Consider the following 23433-nt stretch of genomic DNA (forward strand, 5'->3'; position numbering starts at 1 on the left):
GGCGAAAAGACATCCTTGATTAATGGGCTTCTGTGAGCCGAAGTTTCCACGGCAGATGATCCATTGTTCCAGTATCACAACTGACAGTATCTACGGACGCTGAGGTATACGGTAGCGCTGATTGAAATAAAACACGCTAAGACATTCCCAAAAAATCATTGACGCGCTCCAAAGTTACCACCGTCGACAATCCAATCCCGCAGCTCCGTATAGGCCTTCTCCAGATCATCGTTCACGACCGTCTTATCATGAGAGCCAGGCTGCGCAGCATATTCCAGTTCGTTTTTTGCTTGAGCAAGGCGTTTCTGTAGCAAAGTTAGATTCCCAGCCTGACAGTCCGGCGGGTCTGGGGGAGTGAAAGAATGTCGAGGAACACCCATACCGTCAAGCTTTCCTCAGTCTCAGTTGCTCTCCCACGCAGTCTTTTCTCCAGTTCTTCAATGGAGGGTGGCGCTAAAAATAAGAACCGAGCATCAAGATCGGTGCGCTTGACCTGCTTTACACCCTATTGCAACTCATAGTCGTCAGCTGTTATCTCGGTTGAGCTATACTTCATTCGGTGATGGATTTCCCTCTCATTCTCTCCTCGTATAAATTCATGTTGCGGGACTATTATTACCTCCATCTCAATGTCGAGGACGCAGATCTTGCCCTTCTGCGCAACATCCTTCACTGCCTGCACAGTAGTGCCGTAGTAATTGCCGCCAAACTGCGCATGCTCGATAAAGGCATTCTTGCTCACGAGATCCAGGAAATCTTCTTTACTTGTGAAGTAATACTCGCGTCCATTCTCCTCCCCCGGACGGGGTGCTCGAGTGGTATCTGAATATAACAGACATTGTTCAGCGCAATTCCACCAAAAGAAACGGTTCGTAGGCAGAGGCAGTGAGGATTGGCAGGGTTACACTTACGAGACACAGATAAATCAAAAGTATCGGGGTATTCAGCGAAGAGTCTCTTGAGCAAGGTCGACTTGCCAGTCCCAGAGGGACCCGATACCACCACTGGACGGAGCCTTTGCGCTGCTGGATTGGTCAGTTCACTAAATTGAGGAATACAACGATAGGTGTTGGAAAGAGAGATCGCACCAGCTCCGGTAGCCATTGTCAATCGTGAGTACCAAGAAATCAAAGAGGGGCGTGTATCATTCAACTTCCCAGCTGTACGAGAGCTGAATAGGCGAAGCATAGGCCCAAACATGTGCAGAAAAGGCCAACAACGGCTTGTCCACTCAATAACAAGTCCTCCCCACTATAGTGGCAGAAAAAAAGCGGTGAGCGGGCCTGTTTCATGCAAAACGTCGCAACCATGGTGACGGTTTCAGCATTATTACTACGAAGCAAGTCTAGTAGAAAAGAAAAGAAGAAAAGGAAGATCAAAGGTAGTCCGCAAGCATGAGCGAATGTGGAATTCGATAAGAGCCGGCTTATCTTAGAGAAGATGCTAGTTTTCTATACGGTTCAAGACAGAGCCACACTTACAATCCTTCAGGGTTTCGGTGACTCTTGATTCCCGCTAGCCTGTGACTCCTGCTCTAGGAAATTGGACCAGAGCTCGGCCAATGACTCTTTGCTCGGGTTCCCCTGGTCCAAGAAATCCGTGGCTAAGGTAGGTGTGCTGGGTGTACGGTGCATGGATATACTCGGTATTTTGAGCTTGCCGGCGGTGCTTGATGTTCCTGGGCGTGCAAGGCCTGCTTGCTCACGCTGCTCTGTCGTCAAGTGTCAGTGCAATTCACAGTTCGCATTGTGGGGTATGCATGATGTCTTCGCATACCATCCGTCCAACCCAGAAGTGCTGCGATAAGCTGCAGTATTTGAAACTTTTTGGGATCTGATCGATCTAGGGCGAGAAAGTGCAACAGATGATTTGTAACGATGTGCCTAGATAACTTTAGTAAATAAAAGCGGCCGTGCAGCAAGCGTCGAATTCTGACTAACCTATCAACGTTATCCTCAGCTCTGCCTTTCTTGAGGAATCGTAAGGCTTTTGTGAGATGGTCGTTCAGTGTCACTGCCTCGTGTCTTAACTTCCCGATCAGGAGGTTCTTCTCCTTAACTTCTTTTTCAAACGGCTTTACCCTTTCAAGCTCCTTCTGAGCAGCTTGAAGAGCTTTCTCGGCCTCAAAAGCTTTGGCCTCGGCGCCTTGGAGAGCCTGTCTCAGCTCCTCAAGCTGAGTGTTCGAGCTTTCCACGAGGTCGCGGAGTTCTTGTTTGCGAGCTAGAAATGGTCAGCATTGAAATCAGCCAGAAGCGCTGATATACATAGGACATGGTCTACCTGATTGAATCTCTTGCAAAGCACGTTGCAAACCATCCACGGTGGCTATCTGAGAATCACGCTCGGAAGCGACTTTCTCATACGAGTCCTTAAGAGCGACCAGCTGCTCTTCAAGGTCGAGGACTTTTTCACCTAGGCTCTCTCTTATGGATCGCTCCTCCATAGCGAGGATCTCCCAGTTATGCATGGCTTCTTTTGCTTGCTCGAACTCGGACTGCAAATATGATTCTTGTTCCAGGAGCTCCTCCTTTTCTTTCAACCAATTCTGCTGAGATAGGTTACTTCGACTTCTCAGTGTAGCAATTTCATTTGACTTCTGCTCGTTATCTTGGGTGAGATTTGCCAGCTCCGAGTTTTTCGCGTCCAAGGTATCTCTCAAGCTTGAATTTTGTTCCTCGAGCTCCTCGATCTTGGAGTTGGCTTGCGCAAGTTCTTCCTATGAGATTGTTTAGCTCACGCGCTAGGTCAAGGTGCTTGAGATAAGTACTTCAACATACAGCATCTTCTTTGAGCCTTTCACCCAGCTGCGCTTTGATAGTGTTCACTCTTTCCAGAAGCTTCTGAAATTGTGTCTCTGCGTGCTCCTTCTTGGTTTCGGCCTCGTCCAGTTTCTGCTGGAGAGCTTCCATCTCTGCGCTGTGTTTGAGCTGTATCTCCTCCAAAGATTTGCGCATGTCTGTGACTTCGGCGCGGAGAGAGTCTCGATCTCGAACAAGAGCGTCAAACCGGTCCGACGGTGGTGACCCTGGATCTTCACATTCTTTGCCAGATGCATCATAATGGATTTTTGGGTCCGCAGATCCTTCCGATTGGTTGTCCTCAATTTCATATCTTCCAGAAGCCTCAACAAGCGTAGCCGGAGCTGTCGTAGGTGGCTGTGAGTCCTATTGCCTAGCGTTAGCGAAGATTAGACCACGGCGGCTATCTCGTGGCGGCATCACAAACATTAGGTCCCTGCGTGTCGTCAATTTGTTCACTCGAAGGCCGTTCCACTTCTCCGTCCTCAATCGTGACATGGGCTTCCTTGTGTTTTGCAGCGCCCTTGTTCTTCTTGCTCTTCTTCGATTTGACGGCTGCTGCTGAGTCGTCAGCGTGATTTCTAGGCAGAAAGCTTGAAGATTATATATTAATTCAAGCCAACCAGCAACCTACCTTCGGGCATCTTGTGTAAATGCTATTCAAGGAAGCTTCGGTGGGATGGCAGTTGCTTAGACGGCTGGCGCTACGCTGGGTACCAGATCCAGGGCATACCTGTCAACACCACTAGCGCGGTTGCACTTGTTCCGAGCCAAGTCCGCAGTCTAGTAGTTACGACATCCAGGGCGAGCCAACGTCGGGGCAAGCTACTTATCGATACATGCAGATAATGAAGCATTACAATTTTCCATTTTTACGCTGGGTGTTACAAAAGGTGAACTTGCGTTCGAGGGATGGAAACAGAAAATGTGTCTTAAAGCGGCTCCGCTCAATGCATCTATGCCGTCCACTCTCGACTCGGGTAGTGCGGTGCACTCAGCAGCCAATAGCCATAGGAGCCACGTTCCGTTATATTGTCATAGACCGTATCGGTCCAATGTCGAGAAGGCTGGGCGACAATCACACAGCTGATTTATGTGATTACATACTTATCTTCTGCCGAGAGCTCATTTGCCTTGAGGAGCCTCAACTTCTAAGGGAAGAAGAGACTGCAGTGGCTCTTGTTCAACTGAGTCGTCCGCATGAATTTTGATGCCTAGCAGATTTCATTCACATAAAGTCGTCCAGGAAGTCCGAGTCTCGATCCTGATTGCTGCTTGCCTGCATGTTCTCTTCATTGAACAGGTCATCGTAGGCATGCTCTTTCTGCCATTTAAGCTGTTCACGTTCTCTCTTTTCCTGCTTTTCCCTGGCGCGTTGCTCATCTCTTGCTCGTCGTTCTTCCTTTTGCTTTTTCTTTAGAAATTCCTCCTTCTCTGCGCGAAGATCCGGAAATCTCTCCTCGCGAGTCTTGTTGAGCCGATTGACAATTGCATTTTCTCGCTGTCGAACGTAGACTTTTCGGACCATTTTGGGGTTGTGGAATGAGACCTGTCCAGTCGCCATTGACCCGTCTTTTAGCAAATTTGACCATGGCGTGTAAATCACCGTGATGTTATCCTTCTTGTTTCCTGCACCGCCGATAAGCTTTACCTCCCACTCTTATATTCTGTCACATGAACAGAGGTGCTTCAGGGCTGACCTTCAATGGAATTAGCTTTCGTGAGCTGGGCACAGTCTTCTAGGAGCGGTTGTGGGATCTGGTCCCACGTTTCACCATCGCGAAGGCGCAGATAAACGTGAGCACTCGATAGATTATCGACATGAAACTGGGTACTCCATAAGTACAAGAGTTTGAACCTCGTTGTGCTTTGAGTCTTGGGAGTAGGGAGATGGACAACAAACCCTGGGGTGATAACCATAAGTCAATTCTTAGCACTCAGCACAATGATGAGGATATAGGTGGTGGTTAGCGGTACCAGACATCTTTCTCTAGGCCATATTTGATGAGATCCTCATCTAATAGCAGGGACTTTAGATATTGGGCACGTTTCGCAGAGTCGAAGAATGGCCGTCATACTTTCAAATTTGTCTTTTCCGACATAGATAAAGGCAGCAGGTTTCACCACATCTGAGGTAAAGTAGTATACCATATTGCCGTTTTGCAGCAAGTATAAGCGCCTCTTAGCTAGCAGAACCACTATGAAAGAATCTTTCTCTTGATGGTTGATAAGCCCTTGGTGATAAATTCGGTGAGAAACAGTGGGGCGGGAATTTCTAGTTTTGGTCAAAGGTGGAGAAATTTACTACATACTGTCTAATCCTTCCGAACTCCATAAGGTAGTCAGTTTAATTGTTGTTCTAATTTTCTTTCAGATTCACTCCCTTGTAAGAGCCTAGGCTTCTTAGTTTATATATGCCGATTTATGTCATCAGCGATATAACTAAGCATTGGTCTTGATATAGGTGATGGTATTAGGAATGTGTAAGTTTAAGCTTGTGAGATCTTTCTAATGATATCACACATGCAGGTGAGGTGGGTAGTTTTAGACACAGTCTGCAATCTACATATTTCATATCTTCTCTCTAGCCAGGTAGATACCATTCCTTCCCTGCTTCTTTCTTCCTTTTCTATTTTCTTTTAATAACATCAGCCTCAAGTGATTACATTTGGTGGTGTGCTATCATTGATAATGATAAGAGACAAGTTAACAACTACCTCTTAAATATGGAATTGGGCTAAGCATCATTGAGAAGAAACTCCGAATCCGAGCTCAGTGTAACAGATTGTCTCAGTATCATTTCCACCATAAAGTTACCTTACCTTAAGTGATACAATGTACAATCATAGGTACGCTGATCTGTACAGCTCTGCCGTCCTGGGCAGCATTGGGGATACTCTGATCCTTTCCGTCGTCAACCTCTTAAATGATCATTTCAGGCCTTTTGAACCAAGGTACCTTATATATTGCCCACCCGTGTAAGGTCATTTGCTGCAAGCTTGCAAAAATCCTTCTTGTATGCACATATCATACCACTCCGGCTTCCCGAATCCCAATTGCCCTGGGGCCCTAGTCATAATTGCCTTATAAGACCCGCAAGGCTTCAAGGCTCGGTGGAAAACCATACCTGGAACCGGAAATCAAGCCGCATAGTATACTATCTAGCTGAAACTGGATTCGAAGTGAGAACGCTGGTCGAATAGTCAGTTGTCCTCCCCATCTGATAGTAAATCAACGCGGCTAGATACATAATAATTATGATTATTATTTTTATGGAGCATATACGCTCATCTGGATAAGACGCACTATGTGAAGGGTACGATTACTCAATACTTCGTACACCGGAAGAAGACAGCTTGATTCAGACAACAACAGGTATTTCGGTACACCCGGCTGCGATATTCTCAGCAAGAACCAGCATGCATAGCACGGAGTGCTTTCCTTCCCAGAGTATTGACATGTAATTTACCTATGACTATATCATCACATTCAACCAGCCGCGATGGCAACAATGTGAAGTTCGAGCGCAAGTGAGAGAGTGAGGATTCATAATCCTCCCCGCGCAGGTCAGCCCACGGCATCAGCACCACTAGATTTCATGACAGTCGCTCCCGAGTGTCATTGTCATTGAGCTAATCGGGTGATATCGCATTCACATATAAACTTTTTTTTGCTTCTTCCTTCTTCGCCCTTTTCCCTTTTCTTTTCGATTTTCGCACCGCCGGGAAATTCATTCGGAAAGGGAAGTAGGTAAGCTTAGCAGTAAGATATCCTTGTCAGGTTCCTAGGGCCGACAGAGTGGAAGATCCTTACCCACACATTGCCTTTGGAATGACTATTTACACCACCTTATGTCATAGGAAATGGATACTTGCATGGAGAAGTATCAGGTAGTCGCCTGCAACCATCAATTACAGAATATCCAGTGAGGGAAAGCCGGGGAATCTGGTACTCGCATAGCCCAATTCCACCAGCATTCTTCCTTGTCCTCCCAGGTTGGGACAATGGCAGGACCCTCGAGACAACCCTTGACTGCATGGGAATATTTGATTCATACTACCAACTATCTAGCCACAATGGATGACCACGTGATTGAAGGCAATTTCCGAAGTCTTAAATTTGAACCAAGTGCGATCATGCTAGTCATTCAATTGCCTAGCTTTCCGTAGACCATATCGGTTGATTCGCTTCACTCCTAGTCACTACTCGAACTCACTACTAGCAGTAACCACCGATCTCCACTTAACTCATGCACCGGACACGGTGTCCAAGTGACATCCACGGTTGATAGCGGCATGTGGTGGAAGAGTCAGACTTTTACCAGTCATCGTTAGATATCGACGAACGGTAAAATGAATCGATACTGGACAAGTTCCGTAGTGGGTAGTACGTAGTCCACACATATATAAAGTAGGTAGTACCCACCTCTCAACTTCCAAGACCAAGACCATACAGGGAAATCAGGTACCTATTTGTTTCGCGTAAGCGCCAACCACTTGGGGATTACCCTGATACTCAAACAAGAATTTGTGTGTACCCTGTAGGGAGTAGTCCGTATGGAGCCCGAGTGCCGGACTCTCGCATTCACGACCGTCACTTTCCGCTGCAAGTAGTTCTTAATCAGTAGTCAGAGCAGTACTTTAACTACTGGCCTAGCAGGCGAAGCTGACTTCAGTGACGGCCGCCAGACAGCAATTTCACACAAGGTGCAAACCGTGGGTGGGCCGATATATGATTCGTCGGTTGACAKGGGGGAAAAACCGTTACGCCAACTCGACATGGGACCGATTAGCGTTGGAATCAGTCTCAGGCAGTCGAGCTACGGCGGTAGATCCGAAGTACAGTTAGAGCAACTGACTTACATACCTCTACCTTAACTTAGTTAGTCAAGTCTCTTCGTTTCAGGCGTCTCTGCTACAGAGGTCTACAGCCTACAGCGGGTATGCCCGTACCAAGACTCCACCTGCCACATGGTCTTTGTTATTGAATTATGAACACTTGAAAACAGAACAAACTGCTTATGAGAGTCCTATCAGCGTGCCAAAAGATCTCCAGGCTCTGTCTAGTCTTCCTTCGCTGTATATTCTGCAATCACAATCGGCTGTCGCATCGACTGATTTGTGAGATGTGGAACACACGCGTTGCGAATGGCTCGCGTACGAAAGTGCGAGACCGCTTGTAGGGCGTATGAACAAAGGAAAAGACAAAAGAAACGGCAGATCTCCCAAAGGCTAACAATATGTAGCCGTTCCCGACTTCTCTCAATCCCTCGTAGGAGATTCGATCCACGATTGCTCTCCCTTCTCCACCCTGGCTGCATTAATTTGAAAGATTTGGAGGGGGGTTGCCTCGAGTACGCATTTTGCCAGGGATTTCGATCGATATATTTAATTTTTTGAAAATAGTCTCTCGCTGCTCTCTGGTGCTTTTTTCTCTCTCTTTCTCCTTTCCCTTTTCCTTTCGTTCTGTTCTTTCTCTTCCACTCTGTTTGTTCCCTCTGTCAATTGTCTGATTTGGTATTCCAGCTACTTGCCAGCGTTTCTATTTCATTCGAAACGCCCACACGCAGACAGCCCTGGATATCTTGAAGGTATCGAGGATCATCACTCTCAAATAGTGACAAATGGCCAATTCTGCAACTCCTACAGATAGTTCCAGCGTCCGCCAAGCACTGGAGCGTGCCCGTAACTGCGAGCCTGATGCCGTTGATCGACACACGACCGACATACTCGAGGCCGCCATCACGAATTTGTGGCAGAGGATACAGAATGCGCCAGATACCTATGTGCTGAATGGGGACGAATTTGCATTATTCAACTATTTCCGTGGCAGATATGGCCAGAACCGGATTGCCCAATTGGCAGTGGAACGGTTCTGGAACAATTACCGTGGGAACAGCGCAAACAGTGATGGAAGTAAGACATAGCACTTGCTGTTGTACAAACGGCACCTGGTTTTCAGTGATATGCGCGAAAACCACTGTGTCTTTTTTTTGCGTCCTCTGAGGCAATCGACTTGACCAAGAGGACCACACGCTTCGGTTGCATGTCAAGCCTGACTGTCCGTGACTCTTAAAGGCTCAAGAGTGGAATGGGACCATCAAAAATCAACGTTTCTGAGGGCAGCTGGCTGTGACGTTTGAGCTGTAATCCGATGGTCCAGGGTTACTCTTTGACCATGCCTAGCTGGCAACTGTACCTGCGAAACAGGAATTGGGAGTGCTGGACAAAATAACTTCCCTTGGACGATATTGCAGGGTTAAAACAAGCATTAGGAACTCGTCTGTGTCTTCTGCATGTCTGAGAGGACGTCAGCAGGAATTCCTGTCCTCTATATTTGCGAAGATAGCTTTTCTTTGGCCGGACGACCTTAATCACTTTCATGATCTTCGGTTCACGCTCAGCACCATACTTTGCATAATCAAATCCCCTCTACAAACATTCGGATTTGACTCGATCAGCTGTGCTGCGAGGTTTTTCGAGTCAGGAGCGGCATTGATTCTCAAATGATGTATCTGTAAAACGATCGAGGTATAATAATTTTATTTCTTTTCCATATCAGGTCTTGAACTCGGACTACCACTGCTCAGGCTAGGCCAAGCTATTCGCCAAAATGATTCGTTGGACATGGGCCACGGCTGTCTTCCGTTTCGGTTCTGGCTTCCTCGGTTGCATTCAATATGTTGATCATGCCAGTGAACTACTGGGCATACAGGCACCAGGTGATAATTCCCACTTGTAGGAAAAGTTATCCGCACACACTGTGACATCCTCCTTCATAATTATCATGACCAAGTTAGGTCGATCAGAGGATCGTGTGCTACTTATGCATGGAATTTAGTGGTTGCAGATGGGTTGGTCAAAGCTACCTGCTGTTGGTTATAGTTTAATGGACAGACACTCTTTGAACAAGAAAATATATGATTGGCCTATACTACATTACGAGGTGCGAAAGTGTAAGGTAGCCTAGCTTAATAACCACGTAGGTAGTCCCGGATTTAATCTACAGCTATATTTTCCAGTGACACCGTGAGAAACTCGGCCGGATTCTAGATTACGACAAGACCAAAAGACTGACATTTACCGCGAGATGCCTCCATCCCGAATCCGTACCTATATAGTAGAGCACAGTGTAGACGCTCTACAACCACAGACAAGTTGCTCACTTAACAACTGCATATATATGGCATGGGGGGAAAAAAAGCAGGCAATTTAAAGTAATAAGGGACATAACAAAAGGCCTCCTCACGCTGCCCGGAGACAGGATTGCCAGAAGATGGACTACGCAACCAGAGGGTGGTGACTTCAAGAGAGTGGTTCGATATATGTGGTTCGATATATGAAATTTTGCAGAAGTAGCGAGGAGAAAAAAGTATAAGGTCGTGCCCGGAATCGAACCAGGATTGCCAGAATCAGAATCTGGAGTGATAACCATTACACTACACAACCATGCTATTTATAATACACTCGGCCTCAAAATGATATATAGGGAAACTTTACAAAGAAAGTTCATTTCAGTTCAATTGAACTTGGGCTTAAAGAAAGCGCATACAGAAACTGTTCTTTTTGTTGCCTGCGTCCAGTTTTTGCCTTCTATTCCTATGATAAGTAACTATTCAAAGTACTACGCGTAAAATATACCAGTACTCGTCGCCGTCGTCAGGATGGCAGTGGCACTGTTTATGATGATAATATTTCGTAGTGTTCATAATATTCTTTGCTACCTGGTTTTCTTACAATTTGTTCCGTATCCCTACCTCTGGCGCCCCAATTGGAAGTGGACTACTCATTAAACCACCTTAGCTAGTCTGACCGTACAGGTCTTTAGGATGTTTGACGCTGGCGGTGCATCGCAGCTTCTTTTGGAGTATCATGGCTAATAACCGAGCTACCACTCCTGGCCAACTCGCACTATTGGATTCGGTTCGGTCACGGGCCCTTGGAAAAACTAAGCTCGCTATATTATTTCGAAAGATGCGAACTTCCTATCTCAAATAACTTGTGATAAGAACACATTCGATAAGAATTAATTAGGAAATGGTATTTAGACAATGTATATCTCTTCTATGTCAGATATGCAATTAGTGTACGGAGTAGATTAGCTGTATTGATTATGTATAAGTGCTATATGAGGATTACAGACTCCAAAACTCCGCTTAGTGTGCTCTACTTCTCTCCGAAGGGGGTTCTGTCCATAGGTAGGTCTAGGATATAGTGTTTATGTGGTGGTTTTAATTTGCCCTATTCACTCCTTGTCATGGTGGGATATCTAATTGTACCCACTATTGCACATGGAAGGTGACTTTCTGTATGGCAGTACCTTACTTTTGCAATGACCGTTTCTTCCTGGGTTGACCTGGCAGGTGATGAGTACGGAGTTCTGCCAGCAATGTCTTCTTGGTGGTTTCTGGATATAGTAACTTAATTACTTCGACCTCCTTTCTGGACTCGGGGTTTGGTGTCATGGGGTGAGTCACTAGCAGACTCAGTGGTTGTTGCCCCCTGGATCTGATACTGCGGAGTACCGTGAACTTCATTCAAGAAGCAGGATGTTGTCAATCATACCATTGGAACTAATTTCCACTGGCTAAATTGAGTACTGGCGGGTTAGATGCAAAAAAGCCGCGCAGATAATTGAGTCAAGTACTATCGACGAGGTCACAGGCCACACCCTTATGATAACTTGACTTATCGGGCCGGGCCAGTTATCATAGGGCATTGGGGGAGAGAGGGAAAAGAAAAGTACATTGAGCGAAAGATGGGGGAAAAAAAAAAGGTCGCGCCCGGAATCGAACCAGGATTGCCAGAATCAGAATCTGGAGTGATAACCATTACACTACGCAACCACTGTTGGGAGCAGAATTCCCGCTTTTTATTATACAAGGAAAAGGTGTCAGATTAGGTGTGATACCACATGTGGTTTCGATCATAGGCACTCCTGTATCTTTCCCCTAAGGATAATATAGGAGATCATATCTCAGTAAGCAAATTGAACTTCTCTACAGAATATCCACCCATACTCCCAAATCTCAAAAGACATCAATTACAGGGGCGTTGCTGTCTGGTAAACGTATATATCCTGGAGTACTCACACTGTGGGCAAGCCATCCAGGATGTGCATGAGAGATGGGCAAAAGATCTACTATGATTTGACCATAAGGTCACATCATGCCTGGCTTTTATATATATGTTCACTGACTTAACACTGCATTTCTGACCTGAAAGAGGCACCGGCCCAGACATTCCTTTTCTCTACGAGATATAATAGATATAGATGAACGTAAACGAGGACATGCAGACACCATGTGCTTACCTGGATAGATACTGGGCTAGTATCATACAACTTGGGAATTTCTAGAACTAGGTACAACAAATATAGAGTACTCTGACCACATCTGAACACACCATGACTTGTTAGAAGAACCAGACATTGATGCGTTTTAAGCAACTACATTTCTTAGCTACAGGCAAGAACGTCTTGACACTTCAATGGTTCCGGGGACAGTTGTTTCTATTTCCCTCCAGAGCCCTAGTTACTCTTTCGAGATGGCATGCGTTAGCTAGGTAGCTTTAGCTTTCCCATGCATACACTAGGAATTAGGTTGAAAAATTAAAAGAGCTGCACTGGGGCAGATCGGTACAGGGCAGGGCCTACGGGTAATCTGGAGTGGATTACGCCAACCTGTCATGTTATTGTAGGTACGGTACATGGCCTGCGTTTTGCACTCCTTTTTCCAGAAGCTTGTCTGCATGCAGATGACCTCACACCTATTTTTTATATGTTGCTAAACTTGCAGTTTGTACCGTCTTCTGGTTGCGTAGTGTAATGGTTATCACTCCAGATTCTGATTCTGGCAATCCTGGTTCGATTCCGGGCGCGACCTTGTTACTAGCTTGTCCTAACCATCCACTTTTCTTTTTATCCAGTCATCATGATGGATGATAGTCCCACCTATGCATCTGGCATGAAACATGTCAGGGTGGATAAATAACATGTGGCCACCATCAAGGTTATATATTATTTTAGTTATGTGAAGAAAACACCCAACCATTTAAACATCTATCACCTCATAAGAACTCAAGTGTTCTTGGCTGCTAGTGTCCATAGCATTAGTATCAGAAGGTCATAACCAAGAATAATCAGCCCAGATCATGCTTATATACCGCCAACCCTCCTGGACCCCTCAGGGCCCCATGCCCCGCCTAATGTCTTGGTCTCTGACAGGGATCGAGGAGATGGTAATTCACTAAGAGGAGTAAGTGGTAGTAATAATGTCAACCAGCCTTTAATTGGGCCATACTGGTAGGTAGTTACGAAGCCAGTGTAATGCTTCTTTATGTAGAACGCGTTCTTAAGCTGATAAGTCGAAGACGCTTCTCAACAGCAGCAGGTTGTGTAGTGTAATGGTTATCACTCCAGATTCTGATTCTGGCAATCCTGGTTCGATTCCGGGCACGACCTTCTTAAGCCAATATTTGGATTACAAACTTTTTGTCTTTTTGCTCAACTTGCAACCAACTGCAGCGTGATCCCATGGACTTCACAGTCCTGTCAAGCAAGCCGTACTTCATGCCTGAACGCCGTCCTCAGACACATCTATTCTCTGAAGCCCTGTCAGGAACTCCAAACGCTACTCGTAGTAGCTGGTTGACAAAAGGATGCTTCTGTATTCCATTGCATCGCAGTGGCTGCAGCAATGACACACGCGGTGATTGTGCTGAAGCACGGAGAACTCGACCGTATCAACAATGCAAAGAGTGAAAATATCGATGATCTATAGGCACAATGGGGAAGGGAAAAAAAAAAAAAAAAAAAAAAAAAAAAAAAAAAACCTTTTGGGCATATATTACAAAATCTTGCTATCTATATATCATTATCATGTCTATTTATTGGCCGGGGAGTCGGGGCTGATCAACGGATCAGACGACTTTGAGCCATCCTTGCTCTTATCACCGTTGAGCATGTCTGCTGGTGGCTCTGAACATTTAATTAGCCTAGCCAATAAAGAGATCTTGCACTGGTCACTCACCGGTTCTCGACGATTTCCGCTCCGCAAGGTCCAATTCCTTCACCCTGCCTGCCTCGACCTCCGATCTGGACATTCCAAGAAGAGACTTCGGGAGTCCCATTGACGAAAGGAACGAAACGGAGTCCTTCCATTCGACTTCCTTTCGCTTGTCGTCCCAGTTGAGTTCAATGCCCATCAAGTCGATGATTCCAGGAAGAGCTTCAAGTGCTGCTTCAGCATTGAGGAAAGCCAACCGGGTTCTGCGCGCAATGACATCAACCGCAGTTTGGGCATATTCGTGGCGGACGGCATAGCGAACTTCACCGTCAATGAACGGATACATCGCCGAGACACGTCGGCCCCGGAGGGGGAAGCGAGCATCTGTCGGAGCAGACAGAGCTGCAACCTGCCATGCGCGGTCGCCATAAGACTCAGTCAGATGCTTGGCCACGTCAGTCTCGAGGCCGAAGTGCTGAATGAGGTTGATGAAGAGGGTTTTGGAGTATCCATGGGCTCCAATCAAGCGGACTTGGTGGGTCTGGCAGCTACCATCAAGTACGGCACCGTCGGAGACCAAACCACTTCCACCAACACCACTGATGTCCGGAACCTGAGAAACCGCCCGGGGTTTCAGGCCGAACGCCTTGATCGCCTCGTCCACGGCATCCTCGGCCATTTGACGGTACGTGGTCCATTTGCCGCCAGCGCAAGTCAACAACCCAGACGGAGAAACGGAGATTAGATGGTTGCGAACCAAGGCTTCGGAGCTCTTGACTTTAGGGTCACGAACCAGCGGGCGGATTCCGGACCAAGCAGCAAGCACATCACTTCGTTCGACATTAATATCTGGGGCCAGGTAGCCGCGAACTTCAGAGAGAATCCAGTTGATGTCTTTTTCAGAAGGCTCGGGCTGGCTTGTGATCTCCGTCGGCTGATCTGTCGTACCGGCTATAGTGTTGCCCTGCCACGGAAGAAAGAAGATGACGCGCCCATCGGAAGTAGACGGATCAATGAGGCCCATTTTCGAGGGGCTGTAGTAACCCGGAAGGATGACGTGAACGCCAGCACTGGGAGCTACAATCTCTTTGACATCGGGCTCGTCCATTTTCCGGATGGAATCAGTGAAGGGACCAGTGGCGTTGATAATGCCCTTAGCTCTGATTGTGAATTCCTCTGTCTCTTGACCATTCTTTCCCGGGATCAAGTCCTTCACGCGGGCCCCATTCAATTTTCCTGTTTCATCTTTGGTTAAGCCAGTAACCTGCATGTGGTTGACGACTGTGCTTCCATACAAAGCTGCAGTCATTGCTAGAGACACATTCATCCGAGAATCATTGTGCGCTCCATCTGCAGGACATTAGCATGTAGCCGCCAAACACGAGCATAAGATGTGGCGTGGGGGGACACATACCATAGTAAACCATCGCACCGACGAGGTTGTCCCTTCTCAACATGGGGAACGCATCAATGGCTTTGCTCTTGGTGAGAAAATATGAGCTCTCTATGCCCTCGGAGCCGGCCAACCAGTCATAGGCCTTTGTACCGGCCCAGAAGTAAGGCGCTTGCCACCATTTTTGCACTGGCACCATGATAGGAAGCCAACTGGAGAGATGGGGCGCTGTATTCAAAAAGTATTTGCGCTCTCTCAATGCCTCCTTCACAAGTTTATATCTGTGATCAAGCCAAAGAAGTTAGTGGCTCGTAGAGTCGAGTTGTGGACCTCTGCTGGTCATTTTGTTGATGCACTGAGGGCGTCCTTACTGATTATAATCCAACTCCCACACAGCCTTCTCGAGATATCGAACCCCACCGTGTACAAGTTTTGTACTCTTGCTGCTAGTGCCGGCGCTAAAGTCATCTCTTTCCACAACAGCTACTTTCAAACCTCGAGTTGCAGCGTCAAGCGCTATTCCCGAGCCGGTAGCGCCGCCGCCAATAACGAGAAGGTCGTATTCATCGTCATTGCCAGAAGAACTCCGTTTGAGGTCTTCGATCTGCTCTAGCCGCGATTTTATCGCAGGAAAGCTGGGAGGGACAAGCTTCCCTTCATGGTAGCCAGGCGGTGGTACGGCGGGGGCTTCCGAGCCAGGAATATTGCGGGGGCGGTATGAGATGTAGAGGACACCAGCTCCTGTTGCTGCTGCAGCAGATGTGTAGAGCAGAGGTCTCAGAAACTTGCGAGAGTGACGAGCGGCCATAATATGTGAATGAATCTATGGAATCTGTATTTCGGCTTGCGAATCGGCAGTCGAGAATGGTGGTAGTTCCGATTCGCTTAGAAAGATGATTAGTTGGCAGGTCATAGCAAAGAAAAAGAAGGCCTCAGAGTAAGTACGCAGGGTCACTAAATGAAATATATAGAGTACAGCTGTACAGGGCCAGCAACGTGGGTTGGTAGTGGGGAAATGGGCACAAGTGATGACGAGACCAGTCACTTGAGAGTGGATACGAATTAAGAGAGAGGTGTAGAAGGGGATTAGACACTGCAATACATACCTATACTATATAATTAGGATCTGTGAATTGGGCGGCCAGGGGAGGGGGGAGGAGAGAGGAGAGAGGCGGAGAGAAAGGCTCAAGAGAGAGAAAAGGTATAAAGATGATGATGGGACGGATTGAGACTTTAACAATATATAACGGTAATAGATACTCCGTCGTCTTGACCATAAGTACCTTACCTGTTCGGATGCCAGTCACGTAGGCGGTGAGACCTTTGAAAAGTTAACTCGAACCAGTATTCGGGCTTAGGAACAAGAGAACCACTAAGCTAATAATTCTCACAAGCCTTGGAGATAAACAGTATCTATTAATTAACAATAAATAGGCAATAAAACGCAGAATAATAAGGGAAAAAAAAATTTACAAGAAAACAATAACAAACGACCCAGAATGAAATCACTTAAGGTATCTTGCATAATGCACCACGAAGGGAAAGCACCTCAACCTCTGGAAGATGCGTACTTCAGGTAGTACTCGGCATACGGAGTAAAAGTCGGCCAACCTGTCATTAGCAATAAAATGCCGGATTCTGTGCAACGAGCTGCTCCGGGTAACTTTCTCTCTTCTGAATGCGTCATAAAGCCTCGGGAGCACAAGTTACCTAAAAATGAAAGGTTCCGCGGGTACCTTACCTTACCTACGTAATTTCCCGCCAGTCGCCAGTCGCCAGTCGCCACAGCCCATAACAGGGAATGAAGGATGAACTGGAGGAATGATCAAAGGCAGAATGGGGGTGGACCACAATGACGGTGTCACTGCGCATATCAGTATTGTCCCACCAATTAGAATCTCGGGAGTCCCCGGCGTGGGTAGAGCTAATCCACTAATTCGGACATCGTTCCCGAGCTGATTGACGGCATGTGACCAGCAAACTTTTGTAGTCTACTTTGTAGATAGCTGATCGACTAGGCTAGACTATGTACCTTGCGGAGTACTATTGCCCTAGCTTAACTGCCCTGCAGGTGTAGAGAGTTTCCTCTGTTGTCTGTGCTATGGCTGTTTTCTTATTTTCCTCCCTTACCCCTCTATAGATACGCACTACTTGGGAAAGATCGTTTTTGAAGGAAGCCTATGCTGAGTATGCAGTAGTTCGTTGTACGGTTCTGGGATACTTTTGGCAATGATATGTTCAGTCAATACATAGTGTACTATTAGTACAAAACCCTTATGGAGACGGATGAACTCAGACTTTTGATCAAATCACAAGACTATCATGTTCCCAGTTCCTCTGATCGGCAAGGGGGTGAAAAGTAAGGACAGTCTGTGGAGGTAAGTTCAAAAGCCGTCATCATTGAACTTATCCATAGATAGTATTATTATTCAAGCTCGTCCTCTTCTCCGATTAGCCGGTTGGGATTTAGCGGCAAATGTACTTGGAGTGGATACGGAGTACTCCGTAGAGAGATGCCTTGACCTGTAATTTTGAGCACAGTGGGGATTATTATATCATACCTAGATCTGGTTTCAAAGATCTGAATAGTAAAAGGTCATACTCCGTACATACCCCATAACTCATAAAGTACCCTGGTTTAGCAGTAATCCCTGTCCTTCTTAGTTGGAACCCCCAAAAGACGGGAAACTGAGGGATTGTTGAATAAAAAGACTACATGGGAAGCTACGGACCAACTTCTAATATTTCAAATTTCTTGGCTTGATGATGAGTATCTATCTATCTACCCTTGGAAGTCGGATCAAACTGTAAGAAAAATATTGATAATGGAATAGTAAAATAGCTCTTAATGATTCCGTTGACATGAGAAAGAGTTGTGAATAGTAATACTACCCATTCATTCCAGTCTTAATTCTGGAATAGAGCAAGTCTGGCTTCCCTTCGGCCTCTAAACTTTTGAAGGGCCTTAACTTAATTAATGGTGATTGATGATATATAAAGCACATTGAAGGTTCTGTCGGCCGCCGTGCCGTGCCCGACGGCCCACCACACCGATCATTAGAAAGAAGTTAGGTGCGGAGTATCCCACTACCTTACCTACCTTGGTACTTCATAGTTCGTACAGAGTACTGCGTAGAATGAGTCTAGATAGTCCAGACTCGAGACGTACAACAATCCTAAGTTAGATGCCCCTAGCCGGCAAAGCACCAACAACCTTATCTTAAATGTCCTCGGTCATCTGTGCGTGAGGCTTAAGGGTTCCTGATTATTTTTCCGCCAATTAATTGAATCCCAGAAACCATGCTTTCATACTTCGAATCTCTGAGAAGGAGGTCTCTCAAGAGTACTCTCTATTCTGTCACAAGTCGCAATCAACATCTCAGATGGTTCCTGAAGATTGCCATCATGGTATTCGATTTCTTGGCTCTGTAGAGTGCATCTAGTAGCATGACGCTTTCCAGAGGGCGCTTGATTTTGGGCATGTAGTTTTTCAAGTTTGCATGGGCTTGTGCTCTGAATTCGAGGAACAACGGCGTTCAAACGAGCATGGCGACGTTCTCAACATTTTGACATATGTCGATGGGCTCGATTCGGTGAAGTGGACTTATGAGCTCCTGAAGGCTCGGAATTTATGTAGACGGAACGCGTGGGTTTTTGATTGATTCGTCGCCCACCAACAAAGATATGGCGGAATTGTTCCGGGGGCGGAATTCCCTCGGCAACACCAGCCATCCCCCACACGCAACGAATGAAGCCCTGCAGTGCATTGAAACTTGGGCAAGCTACCCCCAGCTTCTTCTGACTAGAAAAATGCGGGGTGAGAATCGACTTGCGTTGACTGTCACATACATTAGAGGGAGCGGAAATGTTCCTCTCTGAGGAAGGTGTATGAGAGATTACACATTTCAGTTGCAGGAGTCAGAGACGTCTGCCATATATTAACATCCGGGGTGAGATGGACATCCTCGTCCATTAACTCTCAACCATGGTCAAGTGAGTTTCTGTTGGACTTTACGTGTATCATGGCGATAGCAGCAGCAGTGTCCTCGTTGCAACACAACGTCCTTCGACACCCTCTCCAGTCACTGGCCGTCACTGCACTGGTTGTACCGATAATTTATATCATCATAAATGAGTTTATTCGTGCATCTGCTCGCGTACCAGGATTCAAGGGTCCCCGCGGTCTCCCTTTAATCGGAAATCTGTCACAAATTCGCAAGAATGCGGCTGAACAGTACCGTAAATGGTCGAAGACCTTCGGGCCCGTCTACCAAATTCAACTGGGTAATATACCCGTCATAGTCGTCAACTCAGCTGCAGCAGCGAAGGTCCTTTTCGCTCAAAATGCGCAAGCCCTCAGCTCAAGACCAGAGTTCTATACCTTTCACAGAGTAAGTGAAAGATCATATCCTGCCTTCCCTAACTTGGTCTCTCATAGAGCCTAGAGTAACGTCTCGAATAGATTGTTTCGAACACCGCTGGAACGACAATCGGAACTTCTCCTTATAGTGAGTCTCTTAAAAGGAGAAGAAAAGGCGCTGCATCGGCTCTCAACCGGCCATCAGTTGAGTCTTACGTGTTACACTTGGATGTGGAGACAAAGGCGTTTGTGTCAGAGCTTCTTAAATATGGAAATGGCGGAAACACACCCGTGGATCCTATGGCAATGATCCAGCGTCTCAGTCTGAGTTTATCCTTGACGCTTAATTGGGGAGTGCGAGTGGCATCACAAGAGGAAGATCTGTTCGATGAGATAACGCATGTGGAGGAGGAGATCAGCAAATTTAGAAGCACCACCGGCAATTTGCAGGACTACATTCCCCTCCTGCGACTGAACCCCTTCAGCACTAACTCGAGGAAAGCAAAAGAGATGAGAGACCGGCGTGACCGATATCTTAATGCGCTTAACCGGGACCTGAATGACCGGATGGAGAAAGGCATTCACAAGCCTTGCATTCAAGCGAACGTTATCCTCGACAAGGAAGCGAAATTGAATAAAGAAGAACTCATCTCTATCAGCTTGACCATGCTCTCTGGAGGCCTTGACACTATCACCACACTCGTGGCTTGGAGTTTTTGTCTGCTGTCTCATCGCCCTGATATCCAGAAGAAGGCGGCAAAAGCGATCCAAGACATGTTCAGCGAGGATGAGCCCTTGTGCGATGCCCAAGATGACCAGAAGTGCGCATACGTCGTTGCACTCGTGAGGGAATGCCTGAGGTCTGAGATCCCATTCTTTAGCTGAATCTTCGGTTCGCTCGTCCGGCCTTAAAATAATGACTGAGAATTCACAGATATTATACCGTCCTCCGTCTTGCGCTTCCGCGGACCTCTATCAAAGACATCACTTACGACGGCAAGGTCATTCCGAAGGGCACAGTCTTCTTTCTGAATTCTTGGGCTTGTAACATGGGTAGGAGCTCACCCATTCTTGATTTTCGCCTTGGCTGTTGACGCTGACGAGTACGCACCTAGACCCCGAAGTTTGGAGCGATCCCGAGGAATTCAGACCGGAGAGATGGTTTGAACAACCAGATGCACCCATGCTGACCTATGGCATAGGCTATCGCATGTGCGCCGGCTCACTACTTGCTAACCGTGAATTGTACCTGGTCTTCATGCGCACTCTGAACAGTTTCTATATCGAACCACACGACGACGTTGACTGGCATCCGATTAATGGGAACTCGGACCCCACAAGTTTGGTTGCGATTCCCAAGAAGTACAAGGTCCGCTTTGTTCCAAGAAATGAGCAAGCCCTTACACAAGCCTTGGCTTAACCGCACCAGTGGCGTTGTTATATGTACTTGCGAGCCCAACTCCTTTTGCCAACGGAAAACCAGTTGCTCTGGAAGTAGGAGCATGTAAGGACATGTTCAGCTACTCCCTGCGATCAAGTGGTTCTTCTAGGTATAGAAACAGGAAGTGGGAAATGATATCCCTAACCTGATTCGTCCAACTTTGTCTGGCTAGACGTCCTTTATTTTCTTCGCACCAGTCCTTTTACCTCGGTTAAGCTTTATATGATTACACTCATTATAGCGGGTATATAAGTTTTGAAGTGCTGAGATTTGCGTGAAGGTAGCCATAATTTTTGTTCACCTCATCGTCAGCTCCCTTGCAGAGGTCGATGAAAATAGTGTCCAGGATGATTGAACAAATGGCAATTAGGGATATATGCTGCATGCATGAACCAGGCGTATATCAGCCAAATAGGTCGGTGTTCATGATGGAGAAAGAATTTGGTTGCTCAACCTCATGGTCGTATCAAACCCATTCTGGAAGTTGGCTCGTCGCAGCAACGTAAACCGATATTGAACTGAAGATAGCGCTGAGGACAACCATTGAATTGCTATCATGTACCAAGCATTCTGTTGGGAGAGCATGTATAATTGTAATACAACCTCCGCTTAAGAACCAAGAGGAGGACTCGAAAGCTGTGCAGAGAGTTAAGAACATCTCAGTTTCCCTACATGTTTCGTCCGGCTGCAAGTCTTTTGGGATGTCTCGCATGATTACGTTCAAATTTCATTGTGACCTCTTTTTCCCCTTTCTTTTCTTTTCTTTTCTTTTTTATTTATTTTTTATTTTATTTATTTTTTATTTTATTTATTTTTTATTTTATTTATTTTTTTTTTTGGGGGGGGAAAAAATGGCGGTATATGAGCTTCCAGAAGGGTAGACTGGCATTTCACAAAGAGGTCAACGGTATGAGGATTGACTGGTTGGTCCTGCTAATTAAGTAGAAGTATCGTCAAGCTGGTGATTATAGGAAATTGCACCCTATATTATATTGTAAATGGCAAAATATCTGAAACAACGCCCCCGCAGGAATCAGAACTAGTATGGTAGATAGGTAGTCGTTTGATGAGATCTGAAATGATCACCTACTAGAGCTGATATTTGATGGGAGGTATTGCTAAGAAAGCTACGTTATAATGGGAAAACACGGTGCTGATATCAAGGAGGATACCTACTTTGACAGACACTCGATGAAAGCCAATGGATCTTCCAAGCACCAGCTACAAATGACAGATTAGCCGGTTAATCAACGAGTATTGCATGTTCTCAGTAAGCTATTTGCTTTTTTAAAGAATTTTCAAGAAAAAGCCTCCCTCTGCGAGCCAGTCATAAGCCCATAACCATCTGTCAGTACTTGACATTTCGCAGAGACTATCACCACTTATAAACGGTGATACTGCGGATCTCCCATCGGTTATAAACGGCGTAATAGACTTTGACCACAGGCAGCCCATCATGGGGGCTAACAGCATCAGAATTGACCTCAGTCGTACATAGGCTCATGACTATAGCTATGGGCGAACCAGCAGACATTACCTGCAAGCGCTTTCCGGCCCGCATCTGGCTAAAAAACTCAGTACCGCTGGGCATGTGTCATGCGAGAACACCAAAAAATTCGGCTTGCCGCCCTTGGGAGCTTAAAGCATCAGGAATATACCAGAGACTAAATAGTAGTCTGCCGGGACATAAATGAGATTCCTTGTCAACCACCAAAGTCCATCAAACATGATGCTGCTGAAGCCCCTGGCATTCGCCAGAATCCTTTTGGAGGCAGCAAGCTTCAAGATTGATGGTTGATATTGCCAATGACAGGAGCATCATCAATATCCGGAATGCCTCACCCCCCATGTTAGGAAAACAAAGTATTAACTCGCCAGAATATGGTCATGTTGGGAGAGATAATTGCATGTCTCAGTCCTGCGGCCTTTCTCGTTCTTCCACGGGAATTCGCACCAGGGTTGCCGGCAGACGGCGCTCAACCATCAAGCTATTGTCAGTCTCAACGCTTGAGGATTGCTCTTCTGTGCTTATGGAAACTGCAGCTATTGCTAGGTTTGCATGCAACATCAGTGATTTTGCCCAAACAAGTTCATGGAAAACAACGTTGAGCGCCCTCATGACTAAAGAACATGCCGGACTTACTTGAAGCCATACTGATAGCCCGTAGAACGTTGTCCCAATTTGCAAGTACACAGGCCACAGCTAGAAGTCAAAAATTTGCTCGTTAGTGACCGTATACAATCTTATCCGAATTTTCTCTTTTCGTCCAGTGATCGTGTAAAATTTCGCAACCTCAGTATTGCGCAAAAACTATGGAAGAATGCAGAAAGCGGAACAACGAGGCAGCGAACCTTCTGTACCATCTTTTAATGTACCGATCTTCGTCTCTAAGACCTGCATTTGCATCGCCATGACGCCACTTAGATCCCGCAGCC

General features: G+C 46.4%; 6 protein-coding genes and 4 non-coding genes across 10 annotated transcripts; 4 read left to right on the forward strand and 6 right to left on the reverse strand.

Moving 5' to 3' along the window:
• Positions 1 to 155: 155 nt before the first annotated feature.
• On the reverse strand, positions 156 to 1200 carry Asppvi_002973 (guanylate kinase; the record flags this gene model as incomplete). The annotated part of the gene is made up of 5 exons (XM_043298949.1): positions 156 to 305; positions 383 to 505; positions 620 to 822; positions 912 to 1022; positions 1089 to 1200. 5 exons carry the CDS (start codon positions 1198 to 1200, stop codon positions 156 to 158), a joined length of 699 nt encoding a protein of 232 aa, XP_043154884.1.
• A 287-nt stretch (positions 1201 to 1487) lies between these two features.
• Asppvi_002974 (putative Golgi matrix protein) lies at positions 1488 to 3442 on the reverse strand (the record flags this gene model as incomplete). The annotated part of the gene is made up of 7 exons (XM_043298950.1): positions 1488 to 1711; positions 1777 to 1883; positions 1941 to 2220; positions 2281 to 2716; positions 2778 to 3164; positions 3226 to 3356; positions 3433 to 3442. 7 exons carry the CDS (start codon positions 3440 to 3442, stop codon positions 1488 to 1490), a joined length of 1575 nt encoding a protein of 524 aa, XP_043154885.1.
• Positions 3443 to 4026: 584 nt separating this feature from the next.
• Positions 4027 to 4949, reverse strand: Asppvi_002975 (putative DUF814 domain protein; the record flags this gene model as incomplete). The annotated part of the gene is made up of 4 exons (XM_043298951.1): positions 4027 to 4427; positions 4499 to 4602; positions 4776 to 4815; positions 4877 to 4949. 4 exons carry the CDS (start codon positions 4947 to 4949, stop codon positions 4027 to 4029), a joined length of 618 nt encoding a protein of 205 aa, XP_043154886.1.
• Positions 4950 to 8421: 3472 nt separating this feature from the next.
• Positions 8422 to 8724, forward strand: Asppvi_002976 (uncharacterized protein; the record flags this gene model as incomplete). Its single annotated transcript, XM_043298952.1, has 1 exon — positions 8422 to 8724. The coding sequence occupies one exon, from the start codon at positions 8422 to 8424 to the stop codon at positions 8722 to 8724; it is 303 nt and encodes a 100-aa protein (XP_043154887.1).
• Positions 8725 to 10174: 1450 nt separating this feature from the next.
• Asppvi_002977 lies at positions 10175 to 10246 on the reverse strand. Its single transcript has one exon. It is a non-coding gene; the product is annotated as a tRNA-Gln (tRNA).
• A 1325-nt stretch (positions 10247 to 11571) lies between these two features.
• Positions 11572 to 11643, reverse strand: Asppvi_002978. Its single transcript has one exon. It is a non-coding gene; the product is annotated as a tRNA-Gln (tRNA).
• Positions 11644 to 12609: 966 nt separating this feature from the next.
• Positions 12610 to 12681, forward strand: Asppvi_002979. The gene has a single exon. It is a non-coding gene; the product is annotated as a tRNA-Gln (tRNA).
• Positions 12682 to 13187: 506 nt separating this feature from the next.
• Positions 13188 to 13259, forward strand: Asppvi_002980. Its single transcript has one exon. It is a non-coding gene; the product is annotated as a tRNA-Gln (tRNA).
• Positions 13260 to 13680: 421 nt separating this feature from the next.
• Asppvi_002981 (glycerol-3-phosphate dehydrogenase GUT2) lies at positions 13681 to 16004 on the reverse strand (the record flags this gene model as incomplete). The annotated part of the gene is made up of 4 exons (XM_043298953.1): positions 13681 to 13775; positions 13828 to 15153; positions 15218 to 15477; positions 15568 to 16004. The coding sequence occupies 4 exons, from the start codon at positions 16002 to 16004 to the stop codon at positions 13681 to 13683; spliced, it is 2118 nt and encodes a 705-aa protein (XP_043154888.1).
• Positions 16005 to 19218: 3214 nt separating this feature from the next.
• Positions 19219 to 20976, forward strand: Asppvi_002982 (cytochrome P450; the record flags this gene model as incomplete). The annotated part of the gene is made up of 4 exons (XM_043298954.1): positions 19219 to 19587; positions 19659 to 20416; positions 20491 to 20609; positions 20672 to 20976. 4 exons carry the CDS (start codon positions 19219 to 19221, stop codon positions 20974 to 20976), a joined length of 1551 nt encoding a protein of 516 aa, XP_043154889.1.
• Between the last annotated feature and the right edge of the window lie 2457 nt (positions 20977 to 23433).

Source organism: Aspergillus pseudoviridinutans (genome assembly GCF_018340605.1).
Source record: "Aspergillus pseudoviridinutans IFM 55266 DNA, scaffold_2, whole genome shotgun sequence".
Lineage (NCBI taxonomy): Eukaryota > Fungi > Ascomycota > Eurotiomycetes > Eurotiales > Aspergillaceae > Aspergillus > Aspergillus pseudoviridinutans.